Here is a 20,358-nt window from a genome sequence, read left to right as displayed (position 1 = left end):
CAATTTTATTTCGAAAATAATGGTTCTGTGCGGAATACGTATCGCGCACTACGTCCATTTTATTTTGTTTAGCGATGAAGCGCACTTCTGGTTGAATGGCTACGTCAACAAACAAAACTTCCGCATTTGGAGTGAAGCTAATCCTCAAGTGTATGTCGAAACACCGTTACATCCAGAAAAACTGACTGTTTGGTGCGCTTTATGGGCTGGTGGAATCATTGGTCCGTACTTCTTCAAGAACGATGATGGCCAGAACGTTACAGTCAATGGTGATCGGTATAGAGCCATGATTACTTACTTTTTCATTCCTGAATTGAACAACCATGATGTCCAGGAGCTGTGGTTTCAACAAGACGGCGCAACATGTCACACAGCTCGTGCCACAATCGATTTATTGAAAGACACGTTTGTTGACCGCCTAATTTCACGTTTTCGACCTGTGAATTGGCCTCCAAGATCTTGTGATTTAACACCGCTAGACTACTTTCTGTTGGGCTATGTAAAGTCATTGGTCTATGCGGATAAGCCACAAACCCTTGACCATTCGGAAGACAACATTCGACGTGTTATTGCCGATATACGGCCACAAATGTTGGAAAAAGTCATCGAAAATTGGACATCCAGATTGGACTACATCCGAGCCAGCCGTGGCGGTCATATGCCAGAAATCATATTTGAAATGTAATGCCACAAGGTTATCTTACGGATAAATAAAATTCATGTCAATCGAATAATCCATCGTTGTCTTGTTGCAATTTAAAGTTTTATAGCTCTAAAAAACACCCTTTATTTTCCTTTTACATTTTCCATTGCATTTTCGCTCCTCTGCCTTGTGTTTTGCTGTGACGTATTCACGCTACAGTTCTGATTTTTCCAATTCCATAACGAATGAACTCCTTATTACCAAAGCTGTTTTTCCTATGAACAAAGTCATTTCGTACACTGTACGTTATTTCCTCCGAACAATTCTCAATTAGAAATAACTACCGAAGAGGAATATTATTCTGAGTAAATTAAAGAGGATCTATTATAATGCAGCTATAAAAAAAGATGAAAAGGCCGAATACCCTCGGAAAGAACTTCCTTGACGAACATAATGGGAAGAGAGCAATAATAACATTTTTTTTCTGAGAAACATCTGTTTTCCGTATTATTTTCTGTCCAGCTCTCTGTTCCTGTAGCACTGTAGTTAATTAAACATAAACATTGCAGGACGAGGAGTTTCCACGAAATGGAAATGAGTTCATAGGAATTGCTTTTTTTTACTGCGACAAATTCATTTCGTTCATGTCTTGCAATGTCTTCAAAAAAAATGATGTTGCATCTAGTAATATGTCAAGGTAATAGGTTATTAGAAATCTTTAGTTGTTGAAGATGAAAAAATGTACCTGCAATATATACTGACTGATAAAGAAACTGCAACACCCAGAAGAAGCTGTTTAAATTTTAAATTTTTTTTTGATAAAACATAGATAGTAGAGCAAGGAGTAAATGATTGAATTTGGAGAAAAAAATCGTGAAGGTTTTTCCATGTAAACAATTTTTGTTATTTAAATATTGTAGTCGTTTTTTGCAAGACTTTTAAATTTTACAACAAACCAGCTGTTCGAGGAGATTCAAAGTCGATGTTTAGTTGTTGTAAAAATGCCTAGAGCACGTGTACGCGGAATTTATCGTCAACTAAGTGAATTTGAAAGAGGTCGAATTATTGGTCTACGGGAGGCGGGGTTGTCATTTCGAGATATCGCTAACCGTACAAACAGAAATTCAACTACTGCTATGAGATGTTGTCAAGCGTGGTTTAATAATGCCCAAAATCGAAGAAGAGTAGGCACCGGACGACGAAGGGGCACAAATGAAGTTCAAGATCGACGTCTAAGACTTATGGTCATTAGAGACCGATTTGCGACAACTAGATTTTTGGCTGATGAGTGGTTAGGAGAACAAGGCCATCTTGTAACTGTCCGAACGGTTCACCGCCGAATAAGGTCTTTTGAACTGCAGCATTATCGACCCCATCTTGTGTTTCCTGTGACGGTTGGGCATCACCGGCAACGATTACAGTGATGCAAAGAACGTCCACAGTGGAATGTAGAATGGCATCAGGTCGTCTTTTCTGATGATTCTCCTTGGATGCACATGATGGCCGAAGAAGGTTTAGACGACGTCGGGGAGAAAAACGTGAACCTCAGTTTGATGTTGAGCGTCATGTACAGCGGACAGTAGGCGTTATGGTATGGAGTGCTATTGCATATGCAAGTGGGTCACCTTTAGACTTTATTCGAGGTAACATGACGGCGCTGCGTTACCTTCAAGAAATAGTGAAGCCATATGTTCTCCCTTACCTACATCGGATCGAGAATCCAATATTTCAGCAAGATAATGCTCGTCCTCATGTTGCCAGAGTTGGTTCAAACTTTTTCAAAGCGACCCATGTGAATATTTTGCCATGGTCACCTCGATCTTTCGCCCATAGAGCATGTTTGGGACATAATGGGTAGAAAGAAGGCTTGGAAATTTTCCCCAGCTTCCACGGTCTTTGTCGGCTCTGAGACATGAAGTTCAGGTAGGTTGGAATAGTATTCCTCAAGAAGAAATAGACCATCTTATTGCATAAATCTGAGACGTGATGGGGAGTGTATAGATAATCGCGGTGGACAAACACATTATTAACAAATTTATTGAAAAAAAAATTGTAAACCTTTTGTTATTTTTATCCAAATTTCAATCATTTACACCTTGCTATACTATGTTTCACCAAGAAAAATTTAAATTTAGACACTTACTGGGTGTTACAGTTGGTATATATCAAGTATAGAATCATTTCAATTCATAATCACCACTGCATTCGGAAAATCCAAATTTTCCGAATCCAAACCAGTGTTAAGTCCCAATTTCTGTGAACGTTAACAAATACAATTTAAACCTAATTCGAATGGCAAATGACGTTTCTTTTGATTCAGATTGAATAGCGCACGTTATAAAGTATGAAAGATCGTGGTCTCTTTGTGAGCGTGACCTCTTTAGCCCGCTGATGAAAATATAATTCAAAGGGACTTCTCGCAGCAAGGCAGATTCCATTCGCTCATGTTATTGTCGAGATGCGGTTGACCAAGATCATAAATTATACTGAAATTTTCTGCAGCAGTCATGCAACTGGAATGGACCGACATCGTTCGAAAACGCCTTTCAAGTCGAATCAAAAGCAGATGATGTCTTTGAGATTGACTTCGCGTCAGCCCGTTACAGTCCCTTTGAGTTAGGTGAGCAATCCAAACCAGATTTTGCGCTTTGATTCCGTGGCATGGATTCGTTAAAAGAGCGAATATGAAGAGGCGGAGAAATACAAAATGGCGGTTACGTGTATGAAGTGTGAAAAATCAATAATTCGATCTGACGACTCTATATCATGTTTTAATAATAGTTCACATATATTTCATATTGGATGTATAGATATTACTGTGGAACATTTAGAACAACTGAAAAAATCAACCGATTTGAAAAAATGGCTTTGTTATATGTGTACCTCGGATGAGGCCATTCCTCGCAGTGTGAATGTCGGGGAGATGAATATGGATGAGTTGAGAGGTTTGATCGTGGGAACATTTCGAGAAACCTTTTCACCAATATTAGATTCAATAAAAACAGAAATGTCTAACCTCAAAATGGAAATAATATTCTTGAAGGAGCAGAACGCCAAACTATTGAATAAACTCGGTGAAGATACTCAATTATCCTATGCTGGACAAGCAGGTAAAAATAAAAACTCAGGAAAGGGTTCAAATGAATCTACAAGAATTACAACAAGCAAAAAATTGCCTAAAAGTAACAGTGTTCCTCACTCTAATGAATTGAATTCCAATAAAGGGACAAAGAGACAAGAGGTAAACAAAGAACAAATCGTTGAAATTCTGAGAACACCTACCGTTGAAATTCCGGTTGTACTTCCTAATGCTAAGCAATCTCACAATGCCTCAGAAATAACTGCTGATGAGGGCTTTACCTTAGTTGAAAATAGGAGGGGAAGACATCGTCGTAGTAACCCCATTCTGGGTACTGGTAAAGGTGATAATATTAAAATTAAATCGGCACCTAAATTGAGATCTTTACATGTATGTAATCTACACCCTGATATGGAGGAAAGTATAATCGTTAGTCATCTGGAGAATAATGGAATTCGAAATGTGAAATGTACCAAAATGAAGTCAAATAGACCAGAGGAGTATTCATCGTTCAAGCTCATGGTACCTGAAAATCTTTTTGAATCTCTCAAGAACCCGGAAATCTGGCCTGAAGGAGTGAGATTGAATAATTTTTTATTTCGTCTGGTAAAGCACAAAATCAACGAGTAAAGAAGCGATATACTCTTATTCATCAGAATGTTCAATCGATTGGAAATTGCTTCAGTCGATTGGAATTGTTTATAAATAAATTTGATGTGTCATTTGTCACAATAACAGAACATTGGAAAAGTGAGGATGAACTTCTTAGCTACAAATTTTTGAACTATAATCTAATATCGTTTTTCTCCCGAGAAGCGGGTAAGCACGGAGGCTGCGCTATATATTGTAGAGGTGGGATCATATGTAGGGAACGAACTGACCTTAAGTTTTCGATTCCATTTATATTCGAGTGTTCAGCTGTTGAATGTCTCATTGAAAGTAAAAAAATTATTATCATTTGTATATACCGGCCCAGCTGTTCTAACACGTCGGACGTAGATATATTCCTTGAGAAAATGCATAATATCCTTATGAAGATAACGAAGGAATCTTGTTCATTTGTTGTATCCGGAGATTTTAACATTGACATTCTTTCAAATAATAATGTGGCTGAGAGGTTCATCTCACTTGTTGAGGGTTTCAATGCGAAATTTATGATTAGGGAACCTACAAGAATAACACTAACATCTTCTTCATGTATCGATAATATAATAACCAATATCGAAGATGACACATTAGCTAGTGTTATTGAAGAACACATATCGGATCACAAGGGACAAATATTCACTTTTTCAGCTGTCACAGCTATACAGCACAAGAGAAAAATTCGCTTAATAAATGGGTCTACCACTGAGATATTTTTGACATCTTTGTCCCAAGTGGATTGGAACATACTTTCAATCGACTTTTCTACTGATGTGGACTCCTTATGGAATAAGTTTCACACAACCTTTAAACGGATATTTGATGATTCATTTCCACATATTTCAATTAAAAATAACAACAAAATTAAAATTCCTATCACGCCTAAGGTTCAACAGCTCCGTAATTATTTGAACACTTTATTTGTTTTTTCTCAACAAAATTCGAATTATAATAGTCATTATAAAAAGTTGAAATTTCGATATGACAAGGAGTTACAGAAAATGAACCAGGACTATTTCAGAAAACTGATTTCGGAGAGTGAAAATAAGTGTAAAACATCTTGGAGTATACTTCGTAGGCTAACTGGTAAAGATGTGACCAAGGGAGATGTCCTGAAACATGTTGGCAACCCAGAGGTCCTTGCGAATCACTTTAATATCTATTTCGCCAGCGCGCATTCGGAATATTCACATAATTTGAATAATATATCAGATGGTACATATGGTCAATATCGCAATAATAAATCCTTTTATTATTTTCCCGTAAATGAAAGTGAGGTAATTAGTGTGGTCAATAAAATGAAGAGTAAAACCGCTTGTGGCTATGATGATATACCTATAACTGTTATCAAAAACTCGATTCATATAATTGCCACACCTCTATCACATATTATCAATCGAGCTTTTACGGAGGGTTTATTTCCATCGGCTCTCAAATCAGCTGTAATCAAACCTCTATATAAAAAAGGAGATTCAAATGATATTCACAACTATCGTCCTATCAGCTTGTTGACTGCATTCTCAAAAATTTTCGAAAAAATCCTAGTGAACCGGTTATTGAACTTCTTTCATAAATTTGGGATATTTTCAAAAAATCAACATGGTTACTTGCGCGGTAAAGGCACCACCACGGCTCTCTATGAACTAACATCAGGTATTATTGAGGCAATTGAACAAGGTGAGATGCCCATCGGACTTTTTATAGATCTCTCTAAGGCTTTTGATTGTGTGAATCACCAGAGACTTCTGAATAAATTGGAATTTTATGGTGTTCGTGACAACCAACTTGATCTGCTGCGTAGTTACCTAACTAATAGAACGCAAAGAGTTTCTGTTGGCACGGGCGACAAAGTTCACATATCCAAAGAAGAAGTGGTTAATGTAGGTGTACCGCAAGGGAGTGTTTTGGGACCCCTTCTTTTTCTTCTTTATATTAATGATCTGACTTCATCTATATCTTCTTTACAATCAATTATCAATATACTTTTATTTGTTGACGATGCAAATGCACTCATTAAAAATAAAGACCTCAAAACTTGCATCGAACAGACGAAAACAGCTTATGATCTAATGAATATTTGGTGTAGTCAGAACGGGCTCCATCTTAATGTTGATAAAACTGAATGCGTCATGTTTAGGACTAACAGATCTAAAGAGAATTTCCCAAAGACAATAATGTTCGGCAATACCGAAGTAAAAATATCACAAACCACTAAATTTTTGGGAGTTTATGTGGACAATCAATTGAATTGGTGCGAACATATTCATCATCTATGTAAAAGACTAAATCGGGCTATTTATATGATAAGGGTGTTATCTCGACGGGTAGATAAGCAACTTTTAAGATCCATTTATTTTGCGAATTTTGATTCTATACTCAGGTACGGAATCGTGATTTGGGGTAGTGGTTCCGATTGTAGTAAATTGTTTGTACTTCAAAAGTCTGCTTTAAGATCTATGATTGGTCTAAAATATAGAGAATCATGCAGAGGGCACTTCAGACAGAATAGAATTCTCACTTTCTTTGGGATGTTTGTTTTAGAGTGCGTTCTTTTTGTGAAAACAAGTCCCCATTATTTCGAGGATCTCAAAAATATTAATAACACAAGACGTACCATTCCCTTTCACATTCCGATACATAAAATGTCATTAACTGAAAAAGGTACCAAGTATATGTGTGTTAAATTTTATAATAATCTACCCAAAAATGTATTAGACATAGTTGATATTAGAAAATTCAAGAAAAATCTCACAGACTTGATTATCAATGTGGAACCTTATTCTATTTCGGAATTTTTGAATTATTGTGGTGTAAATTCTAGGATATAGTTTGATTTTTTTCTGATATTGACGGTTTTCCATTTCTTTGTATATTTGTGTACAGGATTCAGGAAATAAAGCTATTGTTATTGTTATTGTTATTGTTATTGAGGCCTTCATGCTGGATGGTCGTCTTTTGTTCGCTAGTTATGTTTCAAACTTTGCGAATGTTGTGACCGTGTTCTAGTATGAGGCCCGCTTCACACTAAACGATCCGCATCAAGGCGAATCTGATTCTCCGCTATTCAGCCATGATGCAATCGTTCTGAATGTTAGTCGGAGAAATGAAACACATACTCTTAAATATTAGGAGTACAACTTGCTTTCACAGTTTTACAATAGATGGCTGTAGTGTTAAATGGTAGTCGAAACAAATAGATCCTGGATGTCATACAACAAGCTTAGGTATTTGTAAACATAACGCCATCGAAATATTAGTCGATTTGTGTCTGCTGTCTGCAGTTATTCTCGATTGAAGATGTCAGTTCAAAGCCAAATTCTCCTCATTTGCGGGACGTCCTAATTTTCTGCTTTAATATGAAGAAAACTACGGCTGAGGCTCATCGAATGCTCTCAAAAACCTATAGTGAGGCAGCTATCAGTGAAAGAATGCCAATACTGGTTTCAATGCTTCAACGGAGATTTTGACCAGCTCGGCGTAGTGTATTATGAGTAGTTAAAATCGACTGAAACAATCACAGATGATCGTTATCGAACGCAATTAATGCGTTTGCGCCGAGCATTAATAGACAAGCTGCCGAGCATTAAAAGACAAGCTGCCGCAATAACAATCTCATAATAATCGGTGGTTGTAAAAGGAAAAATCTATAATTTCATTCTGAACTGAGCAGTCACTCTCATATTTTGTCAGTAATAAATACTAATTCGAAAAATCATTCAATGAACGATATATGACTATATTGTCATCTGAAAACTAACGTGAACATCGGGAATGAGTAATGCCTAAACGGATAATGGTATCGACACGAATGATATGAAAAGTATCGACTTTCTTGTTTGTGAAACATAACTCCTCTCCCAGTTCGAACACATATCAATTATTCCAAAAAAAAAAAAAACAAAGCCGTCATACGGAGATTCCTAATTGATGAAATTGTATATTTCGTGCCAAAAAGCACAATCATGATGAATCGTGAAAAGCCAGTTCATTTGTAGTATGAATGATGAATTCAATCCATTTTCGTGTTTACTAAAAACAGTACATTGTTCCCGGTTACCGTATTTGTTTTCTAGGAACCATTTTGTGCTGGTTTTCCAGCCTCTGCAGGTCAAAGGTTATTTGACACTAGATATACAATGAAACGTCACACACCTTTGGCAAGCTCAACTATTGTATCATATCTATATTCATAAATTCAGTATCCAACAAAAAATATTCATTATATGTAATAACTAACCAAACCCTGGAGTGAATCCATTTGAAAAAGTACTGAGAATTGCACAATTGAACAAAAACTATGAAGGTATTATCGTTCATTGTCCCTCCTTCATAGTAGTCTCATAAAGAAATAATACACCAGTGAATGAAAAGTCTATTAGGTGAAAAAGTTCACTTATTACTTTGAAGTATATCTAATTTACTATATGTATCTAAATCTTATTTTCAGCAAAAAATTGAAAGTCTGACTCAATTCATGAAACAATAATTGAAAAAATAATTAAATAACAGAAAGCATTTAAATAAAATGAGAAAGTCACCGACTTGAAGTCCGGAGCATTGGCGCGCTCGTTTTTTTTTCGATAAAACAGAGGTAATCCTCTATCGAGTTCTGCCTAATTTTATATCTGACTCTTCTGTCATGGGCTTGTATTCTAATCACATCTCAAGGTTTTATATTTTAGTCTTTTCAGCTCATCATTCGGTTGGTGATTCGCTTTGTCAAACATTTTAACAGCCTTTGGGACACTACTATATCTACTACGCTCTCGTTTGAAATTGAACCCTTATTCTAAAATCAATTCAGTCTTGAACACAAATCTGAGGTCTAGTCTGTCATATATTTCGAAATATGTACCCATAATGTCCAATTTTCAATAATTATTTCATTTTTTTTTCATTACAATATCGGCAGCAAACCATCGAAGAACATTCTGCATTCAAATTTGTATATTTCGGATATTTTGACCAAAATTTACACAATATTTCATAGAATTCCCCAAATTAAAAAAATGAATAAATGATGCATTCTCCTGTCATGAATTCAACGCCATACTTATGATCCTTTCTTGTTGTATCTTCTTTTCATTTTCTAGCCCTCTCTCCAAATCACAAAGAAATTCAGAAACATCCATGAGGTTATGCTGAAAACCAGATTATTTTCTCTTTCTGCAAGCTTCTGAACTGAACTCCTCAGACACACAGAATTTCAGTGAAATCAGGCAGACAGATTCTGAGAAACTGCACTAGCTTGATGAAACGAACTCTTTTGAAGCGGTTACTAGTGTCAATCTTTCAAACATAGTTGGGTTTTAATCCCTTCTAGTCCAACAGTGCTGACATATCTTCATTAATTACATTCTCGAACAAATAGAACATTCAATTAATTTGAAAGCATCTAAGTACACCAAAACCTACTGTGGGCTGTGTTTGTTTGAAGATAAATTAAAATTGGCTACGATTCGACTGAGTGCAGCTTATATAGAAGTTTGGAATTTCAGAGGAGAATTCATTCGAATGATAACGTCCTGGCTCTACGGGCTAAAACATTAGTGGAAACTAATCTGCTGTAAATCATGGTTGGATGTAAAAACTTTCCAACGAGATTTCGAGTACTTCGACTGTCTTAGCATAATATGCACTATGCAGAACCTGATATTTTCATAGTTCATGTTCGAGGAACTGAAGAAACGATAAGTTAGATGATAATAACAATGCGTATTAATTCCAACCAACGCTAACTTTTCAATGCCTTTTCTGTGAACAGATTCTTCTCATTTTTTCATTAGAAAAGTGATTGCCGAGGTTGAAGCCATGAAGAATGTACCAATCATAATCAATACTTTTTCTTCGTTTCTTCGTTCTATTTATCCCCTCGATTCTAATAAAATATCCCAGAAATATATTCGACCGTGCAGGACAAACAATAATCTTATTATGGGCCATAAATCCATCTTATTATAGCCAAGGGAATAATGATCGTGTTTATGATAACCCTTTACAAGGTATTATGGAGGAAAATAGTGAATACGGATTATATATAATATAAAGTAGCTCTCGTAAACATAAAATCCAGGGGTAATTGATGTGCTGGATTTCCAGCAACATAAGTATACATTTTATCCTCGAAACGTTAAAACAATAGCAGTATAACATGCATACGTACTAAGAAAAGTTTTATAAATAGTAAGAGAGACACGTGAGAGGTGTCCCTATCTCGTTCAGAAGATATGAACAAACTTTGATACTACTCTGAACATTTTACGATCTTCACAAAATCAAGTCAAAGTCAACAGACATTTTGGTGCTTGTGACTTCAATTCTGCTTGCTTGATTTTTGGGAGAATAATCCAATATAGAATGTCAGGAGTATCGCATTACCAAAGCCATGAAAAATTCAAGAATATCGAAAAATATTTTCCCAATATGTTATAAGTGTTTTTCCAAGTGAAAAGAACCTTCTTCTTTCTCTTCAGGTGTCGTCTTCGTTCCGAAGTTTGGCTATCATCAAAGCTATGCCTATTTTCGATACTGTAGAAAAAGAAAAAGGATTGAAAAACGAGAATAAACATTCATTGCAATTGATGCAACGAATACCTAGAAGAGAAATGCTTTAATTAAGTTCATTTGGGAAATGTACTGATCCATTCCATTTTCAAATGATGCAACAGATGAGAAACATCTTCCATTTCATTAATACTTCCACTAGTAAAAAACCTCTTCAAGAAAGGAATGCTTTTCCCCATTTTTTTTATGCACATATACAAACAGAAGCTCAAGTTCCACTCAAATATTGCAATAACACCACATTTTAATTTTATTACTTTGAAGTGACGGCGGAAGTTCTCGGTATTCAAGCATCAAGCCTTGCCTTTTCCCTATTTTCCTCTTTATTAGATTAATGTACTGGAAGTAAGCCTTCCACGTAGCTTCTGTTTCCTGCTTAGCTAATTTAATAACAGGATTTAGTAGGTTAGTTCCCGTTACACTATAAAGGATATTTATTTACTATTCACCAAACAGTGTTCGTTGAAGATTGCGGCCAGAATTTGAGATATGAAGATGCTGGATTCGGCATACGGACGTTGAAAATCTTTCCTAGACAATCAACGTCTATTGAAAACTTAATTATATAAATTGATTTCATGTTGGATATCATTCCTGTAACTTTTTATGCGAAATTGGGTTAGTTACATAATATTTGACTCGTAGAACAGCTGATATAATTCGTAATTATTGATTTGTTGGATTTGTCTCTTTCCTGAAAAGCAGAATGGTTATCACAAAGAATTGAAAATTGAAAGATAAGGAGACATAAGAAGAATTCGACGTTTTATAGAAATAAGAAGACAGAAATCTTGAGAATGAACCATAGAGAAACTTGGTGTCATCGAAGGTGAGAAGCGTTAGATCTCATCACCCAATATCTGAGGCAACCAAATGAGAACTGACACTATTTGATTGAAAGCCAGAGTGTGTATGGGCAAATGTGACACCTTGAGTCCTTACCACCTAAGCTTTGTGTCCAATGGGGAGAATTTCTCATTATTCCAGAAACCAGAGAATTTATCACCAACATAGGTGACATGAGTCCCTTAATATCATCTGACAGTAAACGTCAGGATGGGTGATTTTTCCCAGGTTATAAATTATGACAATTGACGTCAAGTTGAATAACATAAATTGGCGTCAGTTTAATAGACATTGTATTGAATATGTCGATCATACAAAGGTTGTTCTAGATTCTAAAGTAGTCGAAAATTATGATTCTAATATGAAATCCAAAGATTTTGACATGCAGAAGTTACATGCGACAAAAAGCAATATAAATTTGGTGCGACAACTCCTGCTGGGTCCATTAGTTAATAATATTAGAGTCCGATTACCTATAGATAAAATATAACTTCTGGAATATAAATAATCGAATAAAAAATAAATAAATATGAAAAAAAGAACAATAACATATGGGCTTTCTAATTCTACATTGGAATTAATATTTTCCGAATACGTTACATGTTTTATATTCGAATACGTTTGATATATCGATCTCCATTATTTATCCATCCAAGATAAATTAGACTGAAATAATTTTTTTTGCAGAAAGCGTTGTTAAGTACAGCGCACCCAAGGGTGAGATAAGAGATAAGAACATAAACCTCGAGGACATTAGTTACGATGGTATTATCGAAGGTAACTACGTTAAAGATGGCCTCGGTCAGCTGATTGATGGGCTTTATGGAGACGATGATTATCAGAAGCAACTGCAAGGTGAAAATTCAGGTAAGAAAGCATTATTCTTCCCACATTGGGAGATAATGGATGAACTTCATTTGCTTTTTTGTTTATATCCGATAAAACAAAGTGTTTCATTCATCAAGACATTCTGCATAACTCTTGAACGTCTTTATGGATTTTCATGAAAATTTCAGGAAGGGGTAAGGAGTATAGGATACAACATACGCATTTAGTTTCTGTCAGAAATCTTACCATGAATATCGTCAAAACAGAAACCAGAAAGGCCTCGTGTGATACGGGGATTCGCATACTAGTACAAGGCCTGGTTTAACGATCCTTAAAAACTTGTTTTTGAAAAAATGTGAACCTACCTTTCATTCAGAATATCTATTGAGATATCCTTAATAACATCACAGAACCTTCCAAATAGTTTTTTTTGATAGTAACCAGTTTCGAGAAGCTGAAAACTCCACATCCTCAGACCTGAACTACAAGAAAACATATCAACAACAAAAGGGAGAGAATTATACAAACAATATTACTGATAGGTAAACTAATCTCAAAACAAAATTCAATTAAGCAATTTATAAACTTCTGAAACGTGATGTTCGAAGACAATTCAATTTTTAAGGTTAGGTACCTTAGGAATGTCGCAAGCACAGAAGAGGAGAGCATAGAACTAGAAACTACAAATACATCAAGGACACAAAACATATCAAAGTTAATCACGATTTCAACAATATATTGAAATACATGCTGAAACAAAAAGAGACATTGAGGCTAATAAAATCAAAATTTCTGTCTGCATTTCCTGAATCAAAATTGATTTCGAACCGAACATATGCGATGGAATGAATCCTCAAGCTATGAACCGGATAGCTAGCTGAGTTTGCCGAAGGGTGAATTTCATCATGTTTCCTCTGAATCTGAGAGATATGTCGTGAACAGTTCATCATTTCTGTTGAATATATTTTTCCTTTCAGATGCACTAAATGCTCATTAACTGGTGATCAAAGGAAATGCAGAAAACTGACATTTCCACCAATGCTATCTTTTTCATCTCCTTCGTGGATCTGCATTTATTAACGATTCATCATTTATTCTCATTACAAGCATCTATGTTGACTGACGGATATATGGGAATGCTTTTCACATAGACTCCAAAGGATATGAGAATTCAATTAATGAATATCATGGTATTAATACATGGGGTTTTTTCAGTTGGAAAGATGTTTCCGCTGCTCTCTAAATTAAAAGCAATGTAGAGAATTATTTCGCCGCAAATAAATTCATTTTGAAATTTGAGTTTGGATGAAGATGGAGAGATTTGAATAAATGTAGGTCCTCCAGTAACATTAAAAATATAAATGTGTATTTATGCTGCAGCAGTTTATAAATGGCAACTAAAGAATAACGTAACAATGATTTATGCAGACAAAATAGCAAGAAGAATGCATATCTCTCAAATCCATTTCTTTTTTATGTCATTTGTTCAAATAATATTTTGTTATAAATAATGGCACATTGATGAATAACAGGCCAATTGAAAAATCCTCGGTCTACCATAGTGAAACACATTTTTTTTTGCCAAATTCGATTTTATTATTCAACATAGTTGCCTTCGAGGGCAATACAGCGATTATAGCGATCTTACAACTTTTTGGAAACAATTTTTGTGGTACAATTTGTCTTTCGTTTCGAAATAGGCCTTAGTTTCGGCGAGTACTTCTTCGTTGGCGCTGAATTTCTTTCCAGAGTGCATTCTTTTGAGGTCGTAGAACAGGAAAAAGTCGCTGGGGGCCAAATCTGGCGAATACGGTGGATGCAGAAGCAATTCGAAGCCCAATTCATGCAATTTTGCTATTGTTTTCATTGATTTGTGACACGACGTATTGTCTTGATGAAACAGCACCTTTTTTTCTTCAAATGGGGACATTTTTCAACGATTTCATCTTTCAAACGATCCAATAACGCTATATAATAATCGCTGTTGATGGTCTGGCCCTTTTTGAGTTCATCAATGAATATTATATCTTGCGCATTCCAGAATAGTGATGCCATAACCTTGCCAGCTGACTGTTGTATTTTTCCTCGCTTTGGATTCGGTTCATCGTATGCAGTCCACTCAGCTGAAAGTCGATTGGACTCCGGAGTGAAATGATGGAGCCATGTTCCATTCATTGTCACATTTCGACATAAAAATTCATGTTTATTGCACTTAAACAGCTTCAAACACTGCTCAAAATCATTAATACGTTGTTGCTTTTGATCGATTGTGAACTCGCGCGGCACCCATTTTGCACACAGCTTTTTCATGTACAAATATTCGTGAATAAAATGATGAACACGTTCAGATGATATCTTCACAATGTCTGCTATCTCGATCAACTTCACTTTACGGTCATTCAAAATTATTTTGTCAGCTTTATTGATTTTTTCGTCGGTGACAGCCTCTTTTGGGCGTCCACTGCGTTTGCCGTTTTCGGTGCTCATTTTACCACGTTTAAACTCAGCATACCAATCAATGATGGTTGATCTTCCTGGTGTAGACCCCGGAAACTTTTCATCAAGCCAAAATTTTGCTTCAACTGTATTTGTTCCCTTCAAAAAGCAATATTTTATCAGCACACGAAATTCTTTTTTCCATCTTTTCTCTAATAACAAAAGTAGCTCACAAACTAATGGTCGGGCTGCTGATAAATTTTGTCAAGTATCGTTTGAACGTTGGTCTAATATGTGAATCTACCAATTAGTAGATCTACGAACTATGTAGAATTTTTGGAAGGTGATTTTATTGCATCTCAATGTGAACTCTACGTTGATTCAACGCTTATTCAACATTGTATTCAAAATCTGAAATTTCACAACATTATATCAACGTACCTGTGCACATTGGATCAACCTGATAAACTTTATCAAACTGTTTTCGTCAATAAAAACAGAATATCGGAATTTCAACATCAACGAATTAATCTCATTCAATATCCCGGCTCTCTGTGTGGATAGAATTCGTAAGAACGAAGTGATATCGTCGCCCGTCCGCCGATCCTTTTCAAACCTCGGATTTTTCCCTCTTTTCACGCGACTCACGTCTTCTTATGAAAAATCATCGCCCCCAATTTAATTACGCAAACAGATCTCATAATGATCTTTCGGCTTTCCGATCCTGCTCCGCCTTCGACTCCAGTCTGCTGCTGAATATGCAATTCGCGTGGCATTCCTTCGAACAGAATTCATTTGTTTGTCTAAATGGCCCGACAGCTGAATGATGAAGCCAGTGGTTATACTCCAATAATGAAGATCCCGGGAAATCTAACACGAATCAAAATGTTCGGTCGGGAAATCGTTCCATCAATCATCTTTATTAATGGACAATCATTGCTTGTTGATCCCGGTTCTGTCTTCTTGATTCGAAAGTTGTCGCCTCCTGAGGTTAGATCATTAATTTTTTTAGTCGCGATAACATCTCGAACAAGAAAGGTTGTGAGGTGCTTATCAAACGATTGACCATACTGATATTACTAACCTATTGACATATGTATTTGCAAAAGTTTTTATTGCTTCCGAATGTACTGAAGGAACAGGAAGCTTTGTTGATCACAATAGTCCGGGAGCCAGGTGCAAATTTGGTTGATTATTTCCTCTCGAGAGATACTTGGTGAGATGCATCAGATAATAGTAATAAAAAGCCTCGTGAACGTCAGCTACGACTCGGTTGGGGGGGGAGAGCGGCAGCAGCCCCCCAAACACGAAGAAAAAAAAATACATTCAGTCATTTCCTCCCAACTGAAAATTTGTCAAATTGTAGCTAACCCAATATCTAGACGAAAAAATACAATCAGCTGGCTATAGCATGGTGGATTATACGTCAGCTGGTGCCTCAAACATAAAAAAAAATTTATATTTTCAATGACAGCTCTGACAGCGACTCTGATACTGAATCAGAGAGTGGAAGTAACTAAATATTATTGTGCAACATGTGGAGAAAGTCCTTTTCTCGCGAGTGTGGCACTCTCTGATTCATTATCAGAGTCGCTGTCAGAGGAAAAACACGTTATACAGCTGGCAAGGTTATGGCATCAGTATTCTGGAATACGCAAGGTATAATATTCATTGATTGCCTCCAAAAGGGCCAGACCATCAACAGCGATTATTATATAGCGTTAAAGTATCGTTTAAAGGATGAAATTGTCAAAAAAACTGCCGCTTCTCAAGAAATAAAAGGTGCTGTTTCATCAAGACAATGCACCGTGTCACAAATCAATGAAAATAATGGCAAAATTGCATGAATAGAGCTTCGAATGCTTCTGCATCCACCGGATGACAAATCGTACTTCAAAAATGCTATCGAAGGCAACTTTGTTGAATTATAAAATCGAATTTTGCCAAGAAAATGTGTTTTACTAGACCGGGGTCTTTTCAATCAATTCAATTTCGAAATCCGCAAAGTACCACACACTTATGGATCAGCCTGTCACCCCTGTATTTCAAAGACATTTTGTATAATATTCCGCTCGACAAGACAACCTAAATAGGTTACCCTCTTCGATATTATTTCTCCGCCCACCTCCGAATTATACTCCCAAATGCGAAAATTAATGAAATTTCAGATACGCAGCAGCCCCCCTACTCTATTATTCGAATTCACATTTCACCTTCACCAACCTCTTCTCTCAGTCTCAACAACAGATATTTTTTCCCGAAGTTGAACCTCAATAAAAAGCGGCAACTTTTTGCTACGTGACGCAGCATGGCATCGTAGTATTTGCGTCTCGATGTCAAGATAAAACACGTCGGCGAGAGGGCGCTATCTCCGAGCCCCAGACGACGCAGAACAGCTTATCTGTGTGCACTGTCGAATACATGAATTTTAAGTGGAGTCCTCCTGTACAGGTGCACGAACAATTTCCTAGTTAATTTGAGAAAATGTTATTTCTTCTTTCGCGTCTTTAAGTCAAGTGTATCTTTCTCACGCCACGTTTCCCGGTGTATTACGAAATGATAATTTCGGGAAATTAGTTCCTTTTTTTTTCGAACTTCTTTTCGATGGAGAAAAAGAGCATTCTGCTACGTAAACAAACTGTCTTGCATAGTTCTCCATTCATTGAAACCGAAACCTTCTCGAATTTTCATTGAGAAAATATCAGGTGTGTGAATAAGTCTTTCCCGTTTTTTGTAAGAGATGGCGCCACCAATACTGTGCGAGTATTTAATGGTTACATATGTCATAATCAAAGCTTATTCATCTGTCAAAAATTCCACACTAACACATTAGTTGAAATTTTTTCGCATCATAAATTTTTGAAATCGTGAAAATGTCGAAATTTGAGCCGAGTCGACGTCATTTGCGGGAAGTTTCACTTTATTGGTTCAATTTGAAGAAATCTGCTGCCGAGGCGCATCGGTTGCTTCAGAAGGTTATGGAAAAGGTTGTGTCGATGATTCAAGTGTTCGCGGATGGTTTCGACGCTTCAAAAGTGGCGATTTCGACGTGGAAGACAAGGAGCGTTCCGGGCGGCCGCAAATCTTTGAAGATCAAAAATTGGCGACTTTGCTTGATGAAGATTCGTGTCAAACGCAAGAAGAACATGCTGAAGCATTGGGAGTTGACCGAACAACCATTTCCAAGCGTTTGAAAGCCATGGGAATGATCCAAAAGCAAGGAAATTGGGTGCCGTACGAACTGAAGCTGAGAGACGTCGAACGGCGTTTTTTCACTTGCGAACAGCTGCTTCAGCGACATAAAAGAAAGGGTTTTCTGCATCGTATCGTGACTGGCGATGAAAAGTGGATCCGTTACGATAAACCGAAGCGAAGAAAATCATGGGGACTACCCGGCCATGCATCATCATCGACGGCCAAGCCAAATATCATGGCGCCAAGCTCATGCCCTGTATATGATGGGACCGCTAGGTGTGGTTTACTATGAGCTTCTGAAACCGAATGAAAGGATCACAGGCGAGGTCTATCGACGACAATTGATGCGTTTGAGCCGCGCACTTCGAGAAAAACGGCCACAATACCCCGACAGGCACGACAAAGTTATTTTGCAACATGACAATGCTCGCCCACATGTTGCACAGCCGTTGAAAACATACTTAGAAACGCTCAAATGGGAAGTCCTACCCCACCCGCCTTATAGTCCAGACATTGCTCCGTCTGATTACCATCTCTTCAGATCGATGACGCATGGCCTGGCTGACCAGCACTTCCATTCCTACGAGGAAGCCAAAAAATGGGTGGATGACTGCCAGAAAGATGGGGAAAAGTTGTAGCTAGCGATGGCCAATACTTTCAATAATTCATTTGTAACGATTTTTTCACAATAAAGGCTCAAAATTTGAAAAAAAACGGGAAAGACTTATTCACACACCTGATAGCTATTACTTTTATTTTTCAAGACCAACCATCTATCGCTACTCACCTTAGATGGCAGCATGTTTTCTTGCTGTTGATTCTTAACTGAGTTTTTTCGTGTTAAAATATTTTCGCTTATGAGTATACGATTTGGTAGGGGAAAGATTCTCTGGAGGAATATATTCAGATTTGTGGAAGCAAGCATTCTACACCAAGAAACTTCTGCTGACCCCAAAAGTTGAGCTTCTGGCTTCTGACTGCTACCATTTGTGCCAAATGAGGCTGTCAGTAGATGATATCTGGATTTGTCTTTCGTTGGCAGTGCCAATTTTGTGTAAAGTCCCAGAATGAGAAGCACCCATACAAGTTATAGTACCTATCATTTCTACTCGGTATTATTTGCCTTTGAAGGGTAGATGGTGAAATATATGCATTATAGATGAAAAAATGGTTTATATTGAAATTCAAATTATTTTTTACAGGCACGAGATGGGTAGGATGGAGTAATGGAACCAGAGGTGGAGAACCTGTTGATTTGACCTTCGAGTTCGAGAGTATCAGAGAATTCCATGCCGTTCATTTGCACTGTAACAATATGTTCACTAGAGGAGTACAGGTAAGGACCTATTTAGTATTTAGCTACGTATCTGCAAGTTGATCAAGCTAAATGGAAAAAACAGTCTTGAATTCCGAGAGTATTGAATAGGCATTGGAATATGTAAAACATGCTATTTTCCAGTTTTTGAGTACAGAAAATAATCCTCACAAGAACAGCTCACTAAACATAACCTGCTGTTTATAACTCTATCGCGATTTCGGTCGTGTGGTTTTTGTCTGTAGCTATGACTTTCTTAGGAGATTCTCTTTTTTTTATATTTAAAATGAAGTTTTACTCAATTTATGCTCCTTCGAAGTTATTCTATAATCTTTCATGATAGGTTGGTATTCCAATGATATCTTCAACAAGGTTTTAGACAACTCGTCTTTGTAGCTCTCTCTGTGATAGTTTCCAATTGTGTGAATCTGTGGATATGTTGGTTTCTTGCTTCAATGAAACTCTTAACAGTTCGATTTCTGTCACTTACTCACTTACACCTTCTTGGTATAGCTTTTGACTACGTAGACACGTATTGCCCAGTTCCGTATTTAATATTATTTGACCCTTTCTTCCTATAAATGTGTTAAATCTTCTCATTGCTGAGTCCGTTTTATCCTCTGGATTTTATGCTGTTTTCCCTATATATCTATATCTACACCAAGATATTTGACTTCATTTTCCCATTTACTCTCTTCTCCATCTATCGTTATATTCAATTTGATCTCCAGCCTTCTCTTTTTCATTTGATGAATCATTCGACTACAGCTTCTAGTGCTTTTTGCATTTTGACGTCTGTTCGTCGAT

The 20,358-nt window shown here is 36.7% G+C and overlaps 1 protein-coding gene across 1 annotated transcript in view; it reads left to right on the top strand.

Moving 5' to 3' along the window:
* The window catches only part of LOC123674115 (discoidin domain-containing receptor tyrosine kinase B-like), a 408,546-nt gene that overhangs the window by 289,631 nt on the left and 98,557 nt on the right, over positions 1-20,358 (top strand). Inside the window, exons 6-7 of the mRNA XM_045608987.1 lie at positions 12,465-12,644; positions 19,439-19,572. Coding sequence (XP_045464943.1) covers positions 12,465-12,644; positions 19,439-19,572 — 314 coding nt within the window. The remainder of the gene's footprint in view (positions 1-12,464; positions 12,645-19,438; positions 19,573-20,358) is intronic.

The sequence above is a fragment of the Harmonia axyridis genome, chromosome 2, assembly GCF_914767665.1.
Source record: "Harmonia axyridis chromosome 2, icHarAxyr1.1, whole genome shotgun sequence".
NCBI classification, from domain to species: Eukaryota; Metazoa; Arthropoda; class Insecta; order Coleoptera; family Coccinellidae; genus Harmonia; species Harmonia axyridis.
This window is presented reverse-complemented; position numbering and strand designations above follow the sequence as displayed.